General features: G+C 41.4%; 1 protein-coding gene across 9 annotated transcripts in view; it reads left to right on the plus strand.

The window, feature by feature from the left end:
* Positions 1–6,969: 6,969 nt before the first annotated feature.
* PTGER3 (prostaglandin E receptor 3) overlaps positions 6,970–16,435 on the plus strand; it is a 181,463-nt gene continuing 171,997 nt past the window's right edge. For 6 of the 9 annotated variants that reach the window (XM_047085631.1, XM_047085639.1, XM_047085635.1 and 3 more), the window contains exon 1: positions 6,971–8,082. In XM_047085631.1, coding sequence (XP_046941587.1) covers positions 7,189–8,082 — 894 coding nt within the window. In that variant the 5' untranslated portion in view covers positions 6,971–7,188. Of the gene's footprint in view, positions 8,083–16,435 lie in introns of all 9 variants that reach the window. The other 3 variants (XM_047085634.1, XM_047085632.1, XM_047085638.1) reach the window with 2 other exon arrangements.

The following is a 16,435-nucleotide window of genomic DNA, read 5'->3' on the forward strand; positions in this document are numbered from 1 at the left end:
CACACAATATATTAAAACAGTGTTTTTCAGTACACTGAACTAGGAAGACCGTGATAATCTAATACAGGGAAACAAGGCTAACCCTATTGAATGCCAACTTACTCCCTTGAGAAGATTTCTGAGATACATCACAGGAGTTCCTTAGGTGGAGATTTGCAATTTTCCCTGAGCTTGGATGGAGTAGGAAGGACAAGGCCACTAAGATATGGCAAATAATAGGAGAGGTGCATGCATGTGGAGATCTTTGGTTGGTCCTCCCAAGTCTTCAGGTGAGTCATGGTCAGCATATGTCTGAAAGGAGACTGCGACGAGTCCAAGAAGCTCTTAAGAACCCCAAGCATAGAAACAAAATTACAGCAAATCTACCCCATATGATAGCCCATCAAAAAGTAAGTTAAACTTCAACCCCGTTACCATCTGCTAAAAAGTAAAAAAGTAATCTATTTTAAAGATAATACTGGAGGGGAAATATTTCAGAATGTAACTTGGGTGTATGAATCAAGGGGAGACCTTAAGTTTCTTAAGAATTCCCAAAACCAAAAAGGAAAAGTTTTTTTTTTTTTTTCCTGAATAAATGGTTTACATAAGCTAATACAGACACAAAAAAAAGGCAAATAACAAGGTAGGAAAATGAGAAATCGGTATCTCTAACAGTACAAAGAGCTCCTACAAATTAATAGCATATGACAATCCAATAAAAAATGTACAAAGCAAAGAGGAAGTTAATCCAATAGAAAATGTAAAAGCAAAGAAGTTAATACACATGGAAATAGATTTAACTTCTTAATGAAGTTGGATTTAAGTTCACTAGTATTTATGGAAATCCAACTTAACAAAATATATTTTACCCATCAAATTGTAAATATTCTAAACAGCAATACTAGTTCAGGGCTGGCAAATGTAGAAGCAGAAATTCATGTACTTTGAGTGGAAATATCTTTGTGTGAGCATAGAAAAAAATTGGAAAAAATATACCTCAATCTGTTAATAAGGGTTTTGGGAGTGAAAGGAGAAGTGAAGATACTATTAGCATCTTAAAATATAATTAAATGCTTTAAACTTGTTTTAGCTCAATTTGTTATAAAATTTTTAATTACAAAATCAAGGCAATTTAAAAACTATTGTGGTAGATTAAGTAAAAGGTGGCAGTGATCTGAACCAGGTGGTAGATGTGGAGATGGAGACAAGTTAATGTAGATGGAATATATTTTGAATTAGAATATTACTGGATGATGTGCTGGAAAACATGGTAGAGAAGGAAGACTCAAGGATGGTCATTGGAATTCTGGCTTCAGTAAGTGGATGGTATATTGTATTCTGAGATGGGGAAGACGAGTAGAACAAGGAGTGGGGAAGAAAATTTGAAGTTCCATTTAAATGGGATGAAGTTCTAAATGGCATGACAGTCAATTGGATATATGAAACGAGTTCAAAAAAGACGTAGACTGCAGATGTAAATTTGGGGGTCATCAGTGTACAGCAGTTCACTTCTGAGGATCTGTCATGTAAAATAAGTCCTACAAGTATGCACACCAATATACACAAGAATATTTGTTGCACCATTGCTTCTGATAGCAAAAATTACAAATAGTACAAAGAGAAAGAATTTGGATTATTCATGGTATTTAAGAAGAATGAAGAATTTGTATGCATACTGACAGAGAATCATGTTAAATGTTAAAAGACAAGTTGGAGAGTACTTCCAGTAAGGATGGGAGACTAAAGAAATCATTAATTTTTCTCCCATTTTAATTTAGAAGATTAAGCATAATTACATGTAATCTACAGTCCATTTTGTGTGGTATGAGATAAGGTTTATGTCCATTTTTATTTTTATACAGGTATCCATTTTTTTCAGTGCCTTTGTTGAAAGGACTTTATTATCTTAACACTTGCTGAAAATTAATTGAACATGTATGGACGGATGTGTGTGTATACCTATCTTTTATCTGTATATCTGTAACCCTCCCCCCCCCCCACTGTGTGTGTGTATAGCCATAAATATCTACCTATTTAGATATAAGTAGATACAGTATTCTGTTCCATTGAACAGATAAGTCTGTCTTTTTTTTTTTTTTTAAATTTTTTTTCAACGTTTATTTATTTTTGGGACAGAGAGACAGAGCATGAACGGGGGAGGAGCAGAGAGAGAGGGAGACACAGAATCGGAAATAGGCTCCAGGCTCTGAGCCATCAGCCCAGAGCCTGACGCGGGGCTCGAACTCACGGACCGCGAGATCGTGACCTGGCTGAAGTCGGACGCTTAACCGACTGCGCCACCCAGGCGCCCCCAGATATGTCTGTCTTTATGCTATTATCACACTGCCCTACAGATAACAATGAAAATCTGGTTTAAAATTTTAAAAAAACAACTAAAACTCACTGGAAAGCATTCAAAAGCATACAGAAATTGGCGAAGAGTTTAATCTCAAAACTCTACAACTAAAAGGGTAAGAATTAAGGGTTACTGGCCTTTTGGACTGAGAGAGATGCCCAACCCTCATGACTATATCTGTGGGAAATCAGTGATGGGAAAAATCAGTCTCACTGACAAAAAGTGCCAGAGATTGGAGTTCAAGGCTGAAAAGACCACTGCATATTTAAATAGGAAATCCAGGTGATAAGAACCTTAAAAAGAATGAGATAGAATTTCTGCCCAAATATATGTTTGACAGCTAAACTGTGCGTGAAAGAGAATCTCCCTGAAGCCTGGTGAAAAAGCAAGCAGAGACCAGAGTGGAACCTAGTCTTAGAAGATAAAACTACTCAAGACCTATGTCCATGACTTTGATGCTTTCCTTAAACGAGTTTATTCTCCACCCTGAGCACCTTAGGTGGCAAATAGTTGAAATTTCACAAGCTTGAAATGTAGGGCACAACCCAAAGCTGGCAGAACAGCTCGAAATTAGAGGAGAATCCGCAGAAGAAAACCACAGACATGGTGGTCCCCATCACTGACCAACAAATTATGCAGTATAGGGTAGATCAATCCACAGAGCAGCCATGAGAAATCATGACAACAGAGCAGAGATAGAAAAGCAGCTGTATACCACAAAAGGAAATGTTGGCAGCCTGAATCCAGGCAAGTTAACTACCTGGTGGATGACCACATCACCTGTACCCCCAGCCCCCACCTGGCCCCAGGACAAATCAATAATCCTCATGGAAAACAATAGAAACCATAGTCACTACAGTATATTAACTACTTAGTCCAGTTTTCAACTAAAGACTATCAGGCATGCAAAGAAACAGGAAGAAAAGTTTGAAGAAAATGCAATCAATACAAAGGGATTCAGTATACCCAGATGTTTCATTTAGCAAAAACTTCAAGCATCTCCTTTATTTTGTTGAAATAGTAATTATATTGGTTGATGTTTGGGTGTTTAAATCTACTTTGGATTCCTGAAATAAATCCCATTTGATAAAACTACATATTTTTCCATTTTTCATGAAAATTGTTCATGAATTTTTAAATTGGATTTTATATAAGAACTTACCTCCATGGCAAATCACAAAAGCCACTGAAATTAGCATTCCTTTCTTCTGTTATTTCAGATTTTAAAAATCAAGAATTTTGCACTAAAACATAAGCTCCATAAATGTAGGGATATCTGTGTGTTTCTTTTATATCTCTAACAACTAGCACAGTATCTGACAGAATAGATGCTCAATAAATATTTTTTGAATGAATGGATGGATGACTAAGAAATATGCTGGGGGCACCTGGGTGGCTCCTCTCAGGTCATGATCTTGTGGTTTGTGAGTTCGAGCCCTACATTGGGCTCTGACAGCTCAAAGCCTGGAGCCTGCTTTGGATTCTGTGCCTCCCTCTCTCTGTCCCTCCCCCTCTTGCACTCTCTCTCTCTCAAAAACAAACATTTTTAAAAATATGCTGAAATTAGCAATTGGATCAATGGAATAAGAATTATAGATATTTTCCATCCATAATGAAGTAATGCAAAATAGTTACTGATCTTGTTTTGTAACCAAGTCTATTTTAAGATTTCTTAATGCAAGTTCAGTAGAAGTGGCAGAATATATTCATCAATGCTAGCTAAATATTGAGATATGTTGTGAATTTTAAAAGGTAAGATATTTACATATTAAAATGTAAATTATTTTTAGAGAATAGTTTAAGAATACATAATGGGTGAGGGGCTCCTAGGTGGCTCAGTCAGTTAAGCCTCTGACTTTCTCTCAGGTCATAATCATGGTTTGTGGGTTTGTGGGTTCGAGCCCCGCATTGGGCTCTGCACTGACAGCTCAGAGCCTGGAGCCTGCTTCGGATTCTGTGTCTCCCTCTCTCTCTGCCCTTCCCCTGCTCACACTTGGTTTCTCTGTGTCTGCCAAAAATGAATAAATATTAATTTTTTTTAAATTAAATAGATAATGGGTGATTATATACTTTAAAAATTTTAAAAAACATTTGAATATGTGGTCTTTTCAATGATCTGACTCTAATAACTCCACTGGTCTGTTGATTAGACATGATAGTTTGTGCACTCCAAGGAAAACAAAATGACCATAGTTATGTATTAATTAGTACACCCCTAAGAAAGATATCAGAGGTTCCTTAAGCAAAACATATTTGTCATTTAGAAATTCTCTTTAATATGCTGTACAGCATGTTATTAGGTTGGTCACTAGAGGGTGCTGGTGTTTCAGACCAACACAATTCAGGCTATTTCTGCCTTGACACTAAAAAGTGCCAGCCAGAATCCATCTGCCAGCATCCTATTCCATGGCTCCTCAGATTCCCTAAATCACTTGTTTACAAGGTAAGTAACTAAAAAGCTGACAACTTAGAATAAGATGAAGCAAATCACTGAAAGGAGGAAAATGTTACACAAAAGATCTGAAATGCAACATATTTAATGCACTGGTATAGAGGTGAGTAAAGAGTCTAACATTAACTCTGTTACTGTTACGAAGTCAAGTTAGCTACAGCATATACTGCAATGGGGGAAGTAAAATTTCAAAGAAGTCAAATATTCATAAAAATGAGAATAATTTTTGATATAACTGGAGAGACATTCAGCTTTGATGTTTGCTGTATGAATCATGACAAATTAAGTTTTTAAATAAAATACATAATTACATTAGAGTCTCATTACTGAAAAATTTAATTTGATACTTTCATCCAATATGCATTAAAGTATATATATGATAATATTAAATATTATCTTTTAAATGAGATTTTAGAAAAAACTTTCATAAGTATGAGTTTCAGATTAATTCAAATTAATAAGACAAAAGTTTGGAGAAGATTTAAAAAGTAAACCACTTGAGTATTCCTTCCTAGCTGTCATTCTCATTAGAAACATGACATTTTAAAAGAAAATTCAAAAGTGTAAAAAAATTTTAATGACTGCAAAACAAAATAATGTCCTTAATGCATGTTGTTAAAATGGAGTTGAAATTACATTTTTGCTCTTTCTCCTTTAAAAACTATATAAGGCTTATAAGCATTTTTTTTTCAAGCTCTCATACAGAGAGTTAATACAACAGCACAGAAAGAATGTGGGATCATCTCCTACCACTCATTTACACCCCCAAAAGATACCAACTAAGCTAGGAAAGGTAAAGAAACTAAGTACAGGACTTCCTCCTGAAGTCAATCTGAAGCCTGAGTAATGGTATTCATACTGCTATATGATCAGGTTTAACTTCTTAAATGAGGGGAAAAAACGAAGTCTACAAATTATTTTCAAAATCTTTTCATTTCCTGGACAATGTGAAGAGGCAGAAAAGCCAGACCCTTCCAAAATGTGGGAACAAAGTTACTGTTGTTTCTCAACTGCTAAGAGTAATTATGGTATGGACGCAAACAAGACTAAAGATGCAGACTGCAGAATTGCTGGAAGACCTTGGGCACATCCTTTAACTTCAAGGATCCTCAGCTCACCGTCAAAGGGGAGTAATAATAGGAACAAGACCTTGGAGGATCTGATAAAACGGGAAACTGTGAAAAAACACTAAATATTCGCTTAGTAAAAGATATTAGGCAATTATGCCCATTTTCACTAAATGTGAAGACCTTCCTAACATCTACTACAGTTTCTAGTCCTAATTGAGAATAGGCTGGCGGCAGTTTTTCATTATCTCAGATATGCAAGCGGCTGCCACCTGCCTCTAGCCACTTTAGCTGTAGCTCTTTCTTTCTTTCTTTCTTTCTTTCTTTCTTTCTTCCTTCCTTCCTTCCTTCCTTCCTTCCTTCCTTCCTTCCTTCCTTTCTTTCTTTCTTTCTTTCTTTCTTTCTTTCTTTCTTTCTTTCTTTCTTTCTTTCTTTCTTTCACGGGGAGAGGGATAGAATTTAGGTGGAGAGCGGTAGTTGAGATTTCATCTTCGAATTCGGCACTCTGATTTTACTTTGTTTCCTTTATACGTATTCCCTTAAGTCTCTATGAGGCACTATGAGTATTATATTATCAGGGTGACCCCCGGGAACAGAGCTGCTTCGTCCCAAAGTATAAAAAGGGAGAAAAGTTCATTCAGCTATGCAAAGGAGTGTGGTTGGCCCGGATTGCTTAGAAACAGGTGAGTTACACTTGCCAGGGTTACAGAAGAGCTCCGGGAGGAGGACCCGGCCCCCGCAATAAGCGTTGGCGGATGGGTAAGGAGCGGGGCTGACGTTCGGGTCTGCCTTGGCGACTTGCCTGTGGTCGGGAAGCACGGGGAGACATTTTAGCCCGGGCCGCCCACGCTCCTCTGGCAGAGGAGAGAAGGAGGCGCGGCGCAGCGAAGGGCGGACTGGCTGGGCGTCCCGTCTGGCCAGGAGTCGGGGCAAGAGGAGTCCTCCTGAGAGTTTCCAGCCCTGGCGGCCAGGGCAGCGGTCACGCAGCAGCCGGGGGACGCGCGCAGTTGCTCCTCCAGCCTCCCGCCCCCGCCCCGGCGCGCTTCAGCCCACACCCCCGGGCGCCCCGCCCTCCGCGGCCTTATAGAAGGGGCCGGCACCTCGCGCGCCTCGGAGCTGCAGGCTTCCCAGAGCCGACGGCGCGGCTGCCTGAAAGCCCAGGCGCCGTGGCCAGAGGAGAGAAGTGAGGCGGCGGCTACGCCCCGCATCATGGAGGGCAGCCCGGCCCCAGCCTCAGTCCGGGTGGACACCGACCTTCGCCGCCGCCCGCGCCCCTTCCGCCAGCTCCCGCTGCTGCTCTCCGGGCGCCGTCCTCTCCTCACCTCGAAGCCAACATGAAGGAGACACGGGGCGACGAGAGCGCCCCTTTCTGCACCCGCCTCAACCACTCGTACCCGGGCATGTGGGCGCCCGAGCGCTCCGCCGCGGCGCGGGGCAACCTCACGCGTCCCCGCGAGCCCGGCGAGGACTGCGGCTCGGTGTCCGTAGCCTTCCCGATCACCATGCTCATCACGGGCTTCGTGGGCAACGCGCTGGCCATGCTGCTCGTGTCGCGGAGCTACCGGCGCCGGGAGAGCAAGCGCAAGAAGTCGTTCCTGCTGTGCATCGGCTGGCTGGCGCTCACAGACCTGGTCGGGCAACTGCTCACCAGCCCGGTGGTCATCTTCGTGTACCTGTCCAAGCAGCGCTGGGAGCAGCTCGACCCGTCGGGGAGGCTGTGCACCTTCTTCGGTCTGACCATGACTGTCTTTGGGCTCTCCTCGCTCTTCATCGCCAGCGCCATGGCCGTCGAGCGGGCGCTGGCCATCCGGGCGCCGCACTGGTACGCGAGCCACATGAAGACGCGCGCCACCCGCGCCGTGCTGCTCGGCGTGTGGCTCGCGGTGCTCGCCTTCGCCCTGCTGCCGGTGCTGGGCGTAGGTCAGTACACTATCCAGTGGCCCGGGACGTGGTGCTTCATTAGCACCGGGGGAGGGGGCAACGGGACTAGCTCTTCGCACAACTGGGGCAACCTCTTCTTCGCCTCCACCTTTGCCTTCCTGGGGCTCTCAGCGCTGGCCGTCACCTTCGCCTGCAACCTGGCCACCATCAAGGCCCTGGTGTCCCGCTGCCGGGCCAAGGCCACGGCGTCACAGTCCGGCGCCCAGTGGGGTCGGATCACCACCGAGACGGCCATCCAACTCATGGGGATCATGTGCGTGCTGTCTGTCTGCTGGTCGCCCTTACTGGTACGTAGTTCCTGCGTGTGTGCGGAGGTCTGGGCGGGCGGGCGGGCGCGCCGGCGGGCCAAGGAAGCCTCTTGATGGCGGCAGCACTTGCAGGGGTGTGTTGGCAACCACAGAGGACTGGAGAGGCCTGTGGCCCGCTATCTTGGTTGTGGCTTCAGAGTTGAGCTCCTCCTTTACTTGCTGAGCACCTTCCAAGTGCCAGGCATCGCGTTAGGCTTTGTTTATGCAAGCGTGGAGGCCACGGGGCTGCTCCCATCCTAATTGGAGGGAGTAGGAGGATGCCCAGGTGTCATTCCAGTGCGTGTACAGAGACACAGATTTCTAATGGGTGCACTAGGGGCAGAATGGCTGTGACAACTGTAGCCTGCTGCTGTGCGTTTTCTCCTTATTTCAAGTATGTCTTGCATGTTGAGATGATTTTCAGTCTGCAGAAATATTCTACCTTCAACAGCAGGTGGGCACAGCCCTCTTGCAGCTTCTGACACACTGCGTGCCCTCCCAGCACAGCCGGGCTAACCTTCCTTGCAGGTTCACTCTTGATGGAAGCAAGAGAGTGAAGGAAGACCCCTTTTGCCGCTGCAGCCTGCCTCAGCCCTTTGGAATGGTGCTGTACCCTCTAGGGAGTGCTTGAACCCACATTCAGTCAATGGGACCCCAAGGCCTGGGAACTCTGACCGGCCTTTGGGCTGGAGCAAGACCAGTCCTGAGATAGGAAGATAGGGGTTGCTGCACTGCCTAGCTCCTCGCAGAGGGGCACAGCCTGGGAGCAGGTGATGTTTACCCATGCTCCTTGTGTGGCACCACACACTTACCTGGGTTTTTTTCCAGATTTTCCTCTGTGGTACTTTTAGCTGAAGATTTCTCTGAGTAAGTGTTGTTTATGAGTACCTGATGAGTGGATGTTCATTTAGGTTCCAAGCAGCCTGGCTTAATAGGAAGCATTGCAGCAAGCGTGACCTGGTCACTGGCAGAGTTATAGCAGATTATATATTGGACTTGGAAATTTAACAGACCGTCGTGGAAAACTTCTGAAATCCGTGAACACAGTTTTCAGAACCCACTCCCACATGGCTTTTCTTTTAGTTTTTTTATGTTCTACATCACATGAAATTTACCATTTTTAAGTGTGCAGTTCAGTGGTGTTAAGTATATTGCCATTGCTGTGCACCATGTTTACTTTTAAATCCCTTGTATTTAAAAACAGAACCTTGGTGCCTTTCCCCTTCCCACACTCCCCTTCATTTGACAAAGCAGATAGCCTAGAATACCTGTGTTTAACTGGTACAGTATATTTAGAGCACAGGTCTTGGCTCCAAATCAGTGACATGTGGGCACAAGGAGTTATGCTGGGACCTAGCTGCCCATAAGTGGCCGTGTGGTCACAGATCTCTGTTCCAGGAACTAGAACTCAGGCTAGTGTCATCACCGTAGCTTATCAAACCCAGCATCAATTTTAGACACCTTTACTCCTGTGGTTGAAGAATGAGGTATACAGGTGGCCAAACAGAAGGGGAAAAGAGTTCTAAAAAAATAAACACTTTATTAAAGTGTGGTAATTAACATAACTTTAAAGGCAAACAGAATTATCTGAATTTTTCACAGTTGACATTTAAGACCCACATCTTTGAGTCTGCTGTTACCACACACTTTATATCCTAAAAGAAATGCAGTTAAACCGTATGAATAAAATGCTTACCTATACAGTTAACCGGATGAAGAGAAACCGTGTAGTGTTTTTATTTCAAACTTTGATTCTAATGTTACGGGCCTGGTAGGTAGCCTTAAGAATTGAGATCAGTTTTGAAAATTGTAAGCTAGGATGGTCAAACTCACTCTCTTAAGAAAGACATATTTGGAACTAGTCTTATTTACTTCCTGCATTCAAAAAATATTAACTGGTTTGCATCATTTTATCGGGCACTGTGTTGATTCAGTTCTTATAAAAACATTGCATTTAAAATGAAGTAAATTTAACACATGGTCATATCAAAGAGGAGAGATTCACAGTTTCCAAAGTAGGTACTTGATAAACTTGATAAAGAAGTGCTTCTGTCTTCTGTTTTGTGCACCATCGAAGTTAAATCTTCAGATATCTTCAGAAAGATCTGCAGTAAAAAGTTGGAATTATCTCAAAGAAACTGGCAATACAGCTCTTTTAATAAGTTAGGGAACTATAAGAATAAAGACACTAGAACTTAGTGACTTGAATTTTCAGTGTATTAATGTTGAAGTGAGAGAACCTTTTTACACCTGTTTCTAACTACAGGTAAAATATGGATTCCCTATTAGCCTTCGTTGAGTTGGGCATAGGATACCAATGTAATTATTCAAACTCCTTACTTAAAAGGACCCTGAGTATATCTTATTTTGAAGACTATCACAATTATAATAATATTCAGTTGTTGCTGCCAGAAAATTTAGCAGAGATACCATAATAAGAAAATGACTGGCAACAAGTTCCTGCTACAAAATACTTACAGGTTTGTCTATGGTGCAAAACAAAACCTTCTTTACATTTTCTCTTTCCCAGAAACTTTACAAAACACAATGTGAGGGGTGCCTGGGTGGCTCAGTTGGTTAAGCGTCTGACCTCAGCTCTGGTCATGATCTCACGGTTCGGTTCGTGGTTTCGAGCCCTGCATCATGTTCTGAGCTGACAGTGTGGAGCCTGCTTGGGATTCTTTCTGTTTCCTTCTCTCTCTGCCCCTCCCCCACTTGCGCTTTCTCTCTCTCTCTCTCACTCTCTCTCTCTCTCAAAAATAAGTAAAAATAAACTTAAAAAAATATGATGTGAGATGTGAAATTGAGAATACAGTGGGAAGTGATGTCACCGTGATAGACGATCTACAATTTGTAGTCACTGTAGGTTTATGAGGCATCAAATCCTATTGGAATCCACCAGTTGACTCAGCAATGCAGATCTGTTAGACTTTTTATTATTATTTCATTTTTTATGAACCAAATTCACCGAATCATCCAGTTATTATACATGATAGCCAAGTTTCCAGAAATAGGAATAACCTTAGGCTGTTGTTCACAAAAAGCCATGAGTACCTTTTGTATTTTTGTAAACCTTACACTCCCCAGACAGGTGGAATGTGGCTAACATTGTAGCTATCTTAAAAATAGTAACTATAAGGCTAACATTGTGAAAAGTAAGGTCTGAGGAACAGAATTCCTCATCTACAACTTCTGACTTGGATAAAAGCAGCCTTAGAAACTTTTGCCTTTAATCTTGAACCAGCAAATTCTGCTCAGTATCCACAAAAGCAAAGAGAGATGCTTCAATTCAAGAAGATATTTCCCGGGGCACCTGGGTGGCTCAGTCAGTTAAGCATCCGACTTCAGCTCGGGTCATGATCTCATGGTTTGTGAGTTCGGGCCCCACATCGGGCTTTGTGCTGACAGCTCAGAGCCTGGAGCCTACTTCAGATTCTGTGTCTCCTTCTTTCTCTGCCCCTCCTCCACTTGTGCTGTATCACTCTATCTTTCAAAAATAAATAAATGTAAAAAAAATTATAAAAAGAAGATATTTCACAATGTGGATGTGACTTTATTTAAATCTAAGGAATCCCTGATATATCTTGACAAATGAAACTTGCCTTAAGTACACTACATGTGGTAAAAATATGCAATAGACTGTTTTACAGAGGTAATCCTGTTTCACGGTATAAAAAAGTATTAGGCAATTGCTGATCTTCTCTGCCTATAAGTTTCTGCCTTATTTAGGATGTTGCTCCAAGGAAAATGATTATATAAAAACCTTCCGTAATTTGTTTTTATGAGAATTGAGATTACTTGGAATTCTTTACTTTTTTTGTTTATTTATTTGTTTAGGCACTGTGGAAGGGATATTAAGTAGACTTTTTAAAAGCTGGTCAGGGGCGCCTGGGTGGCGCAGTCGGTTAAGCGTCCGACTTCAGCCAGGTCACGATCTCGCGGTCCGGGAGTTCGAGCCCCGCGTCGGGCTCTGGGCTGATGGCTCAGAGCCTGGAGCCTGTTTCAGATTCTGTGTCTCCCTGTCTCTCTGCCCCTCCCCCGTTCATGCTCTGTCTCTCTCTGTCCCAAAAATAAATAAACGTTGAAAAAAAAATTAAAAAAATAAAAAAAAATAAAAAAAAATAAAAGCTGGTCAAAGGGGCGCCTGGGTGGCTCAGTCGGATAAGCGTCCGACTTCAGCTCAGGTCACAATCTCGCAGTCCGTGAGTCGAGCCCCATGTCGGGCTCTGGGCTGATGGCTCAGAGCCTGGAGCCTGCTTCTGATTCTGTGTCTCCCTCTCTCTCTGCCCCTTCCCCGTTCATGCTCTGTCTCTGTCTCAAAAATAAATAAAAAATTAAAAAAAAATAAAAAAAAGCTGGTCAAAGAATTATAATCTGCTCAGTGGAGCCCCACATTTATGAGTGAAACAATTGGAGAACAATACCAGATTTGATATAATTAGTATTGCCTTGGGCTCTGGGAAGAACATCCACCTGACTTTACCACAGTGGACTTCAGGGAAGAGGTGGGATGGCATAGCTTGACCTTGTGGCTGAGCATGAGCGTGTCCGGGAACCAGAACAGAGCGTGTACACTAGAACCATGGGAAAATTCTTTGAAAAGGTGTATGGAATCAGATTGAGGTTGTTAGGACGAACGTGGGATAAGGACCATGTTCTTTGCCAATAGACTACAGATCTCTATTTTGAGTTTTAGAATAGGGGGAGGGTTTTTAAAAGATTGACAAGGCTGTGGTTTGCAGATAGATTTGGGCTGGAAAATGGGAAAGTGAGATTGGTTATGACTTACTTTCATGAGTCATTTAGGGCTTTAGGGTAAGACAGTGGGAAGAGGTGAGTCAAGGAAGAAAGGTGATAAAGAACTGAAGTTATTAGAAATGGTTGATTTAAGGGTGATGGCTTAACAAACATTTCTTGTGCCTCTACTCTATCCTCTTCACCATGTAAATATTTTCCCATCTGTTATCTCATTTAATTGCATCCTGTAAATTTGCCACTATTTTCTACATCATTCAGACAAAGAACTCAAGTGTAAAGACTATTAGAACCAGATTTATAATTCAGGGTGTGTGACCGCATTTATTTTCAGTTTTGTTGTTGTTGTTGTTGTTGGTTTGTTTGCTTAAATATAGGCCAGGAATTATCGCTCTAATAATGGGCCTTGGGCAAGTTATATATCCTCTTATCTGTACAGTATGGAGGTAGGACTACTAGACATTTAAGGGCCTTTTTTTTTTTTCCAATTTATGTTATTCTCAGGTTCTCTTATTGGTGAGAATGATGGTTCAATGATGATTTCAACCGTGAAAGTTTCCACGGGTTCAGGAAATTTGGAAAGGAGACTGTGTGGCTGAATTTTTTTTTTTTTTTTTTTTTTTGCAACAACAAGGCTCCTGAGTGACTGGGGCTTTTGGACAGAGTACATATGGTGATGGTGGATTATCTAAATGATATATTCAGAAGCCAATATAACTTGAAGATTAATGAGATAAATCAAGGCTAAAAGAATGCAGATTTTTTTTATTTTAACAGAGAGGGTTTAACAGAGAGAGACAAGAATTAAACAGTTCTTAAACTGTTCTATTTAAAGAAGTTCAGATGGTCTAGAATTGTAGAATAATTGTGACTCATTGGCCTTTCTCTTTTGAAAAAGGTGTAAAGGTCAAGAATTCAATTATGAAAGTTTCCACGGGTTCAGTTTTCTGGGAATAACATTCAGGAGTATATGCTGCACACATTTGTAATAGACGTGATTCATCTGAGGGTGCTGAAGGGTGGTAGTAAGGGATTCTGGGTCATGTGTCAGTTTCCAGTTCTGGCCTTGCATTGCAAGGAAGCTGGGAGGGAAGTCCTCCCTAAAACTCGTTATATTTGTGTAGTATTTTTTATAATTCACCAGTGTTCTGCAGTTATCTCATCCATGCCTTAAGATCCAGAGGTCTACAACTGTAACATGTCAAATTTTGAATCCCCCATTTTCCTCAATTCTTAATCATAGACAGAAGTAGGAAATTTGTATTTCAACTCCCACCATACTTCTTGAAGACTATTAGATGGCCTCTCAAGTACCCCTTTTCCTTAGAAAATTCCAACTCTCATAGGTTAAAGAGGATAACCAAAGAAGAAGCCTGGTTGTCCTTGGGGTTCTCTTTCTATCCTGATCCCAAAGTATATGTCAATATTTTACAGTAAGCATGGTATCAGAAATGACAGGTGGACAATGTGTGACTTCTTTAGCAAGAAGGACACACACACAAACTGAGGAATAGCACTATGGAGTGGAAGAAATTATCTCTGCTCTTTATTGAGAACGTTTGTCTCTCCATTTTTTCATTTGCCACTTCACTCTCAGTCACTCAACAATGGCTACAAAGCAATCACCCCTCCTGGATTGCCTCAGGTCTCAAGTTAGAAGTCACTTTATTTGAGAAGACTTCCTTGATTCTCTCTCTCTAGGCCAGATTGCATGCTCTGGCCCTTTGGTTCCATAGCACCTACCTTGCATTTCCCATAGTCTGAGTCACACTTCATTGGACATATTGCTTAATTGACCTCCTGAGGCCAGGTACAGTGTCTGTCTTGTGCATTGTTCTTTTCCAAGGAATGGTCATGATTTCATGCCATATAAGGTATACCCAATACATGGTTCTTGTTTGAGTATCTAAGCACCCAAATCAGAAGACACTATCTGGTCCCCATTACGTAAGCAATTAATTGTGTGACTTTAGACAATTCACTTGATATCCTTTTGAACTATTTGCTTTTCTTTTGTAAAGTAGGAATAAAAACACCTACCCAACCCACTTCACAGCATAGTAATGAAAACCAACATAAATCTATGTGGGAATAATTGGGAATATCCTTCAATAGTAGGAACACTACTAGGATGTTTTACTGGATGATAATGTTGACTTCTTAGTGTTCAGATAGACCTTTTCCTTAGGAAACTGAAGAAAAGACACAAGTGATGTTTCACAGCTTGATTAGTTATAGTTTACTGGGGGCAAAAATGTGTGGTGGAGAGTGGAACTTTTCAGAAAAAAATAAAACATTAAAAATTATAAATCTCAAGTGCATAAATTTTTACAAGGTGTTATAATTCATCCCTCCCCCCTGCCACCATCTCTCTTCTGCATTCTGTCAGCTCTGGAATCCTTTCTGCCTCATGGCTGCCAGTGAATTAACTCTCTAAATCTAAAACCTGCTGGGTCCCATTTCCCTTTCCCTAAACCTGGAGGAGTAAGCATGACCTCATCTTCTGAAGACCACTGCCAAAGGTAGAGAATGTGTTGCCTGTTTCTCCAGTCAGGGGCTTCATTGTGTACTCAGACCTGTCCTCGCATAAATGTGTAAGTCAAATTAATTTTGCATCTAGTTATTGTCATTGGTCAGACTTCTTAAGGGTGGAGCTCATTACTCAGTTGTCCTCATCAGAACAGGGGATCACCAATGTTGAGGCTGAATAGAATTTCTACCACTGACTCAAAGCCTAAAACTGAACTTATGTTGATCCTTAGATGAGGCCCAAGAGTGAGAATCACAGAGTTGTAAATCGCCTCACAATTTGGCCAGCTCCTGACAGAACATTAATATTATTTGTAGTCTACAGATAACACAGAGTGTGATTTTCCCACCCAGTGACCCTCCTAGGCAGTCTCCTGGGCAACATTCCAAGGAAGACATTTCATCGGGTGATCTTGGCACTTATTAAAATGTATATACGGTATTACTTTTATAAGTACTGATTTTTATGATAGGCATTTGAAGAACCATAGATCTAAAAATGAAATATAGTGGCAGAGATGAAGGGGAGGCTTGATTTTTTGCACCTTAATTCTGCTAGAAAGAAGGAGATTAGCTACTAATTTAGGTAAAAGTTATGTAACAGAAGTACAAATAGCATTACTATTTTTAAAAATCTTGAAAACACAAAAACAGGTCAAGTTAGAGCTGGAATCCTCCTTGTTTTAAGCAATTATTGACCCTCCAGGAAATCAGGTGTAACTTAAAAAAAATATACTTTTCGCCAATCTTTTGATATTTCTGAAAAGTATTTGATTCCTGAAAGTAGATTTGATCTTTCTGTCCCACTTTCTGAATATTTTATAAGTGTCGCTTTCTGTGGTTGAGAATATGCTGCTGTTGGTGTGATTCATGCAAATTTAGAAAAAGAAATATGTTGTTAATGTTGAAAATGCTGAAAGGAAAAAAAAGAAGGAAAAGAAAAAGAAAGATTGTAAAACATAAGATGCATTTGGGGGAATTCACCAGACAATAGGGTGGAGCTTTCACCACTGTCTTGATGTCTGCAATTACCCCGATAATGTCTCACTACCAACCACCTTGTGTGGGG

This window comes from Lynx rufus, unplaced genomic scaffold (genome assembly GCF_022079265.1).
Source record: "Lynx rufus isolate CCGP_SWC_20201006 ecotype Redwood Valley unplaced genomic scaffold, mLynRuf1.p SCAF_2, whole genome shotgun sequence".
Classification (NCBI taxonomy): Eukaryota; Metazoa; Chordata; class Mammalia; order Carnivora; family Felidae; genus Lynx; species Lynx rufus.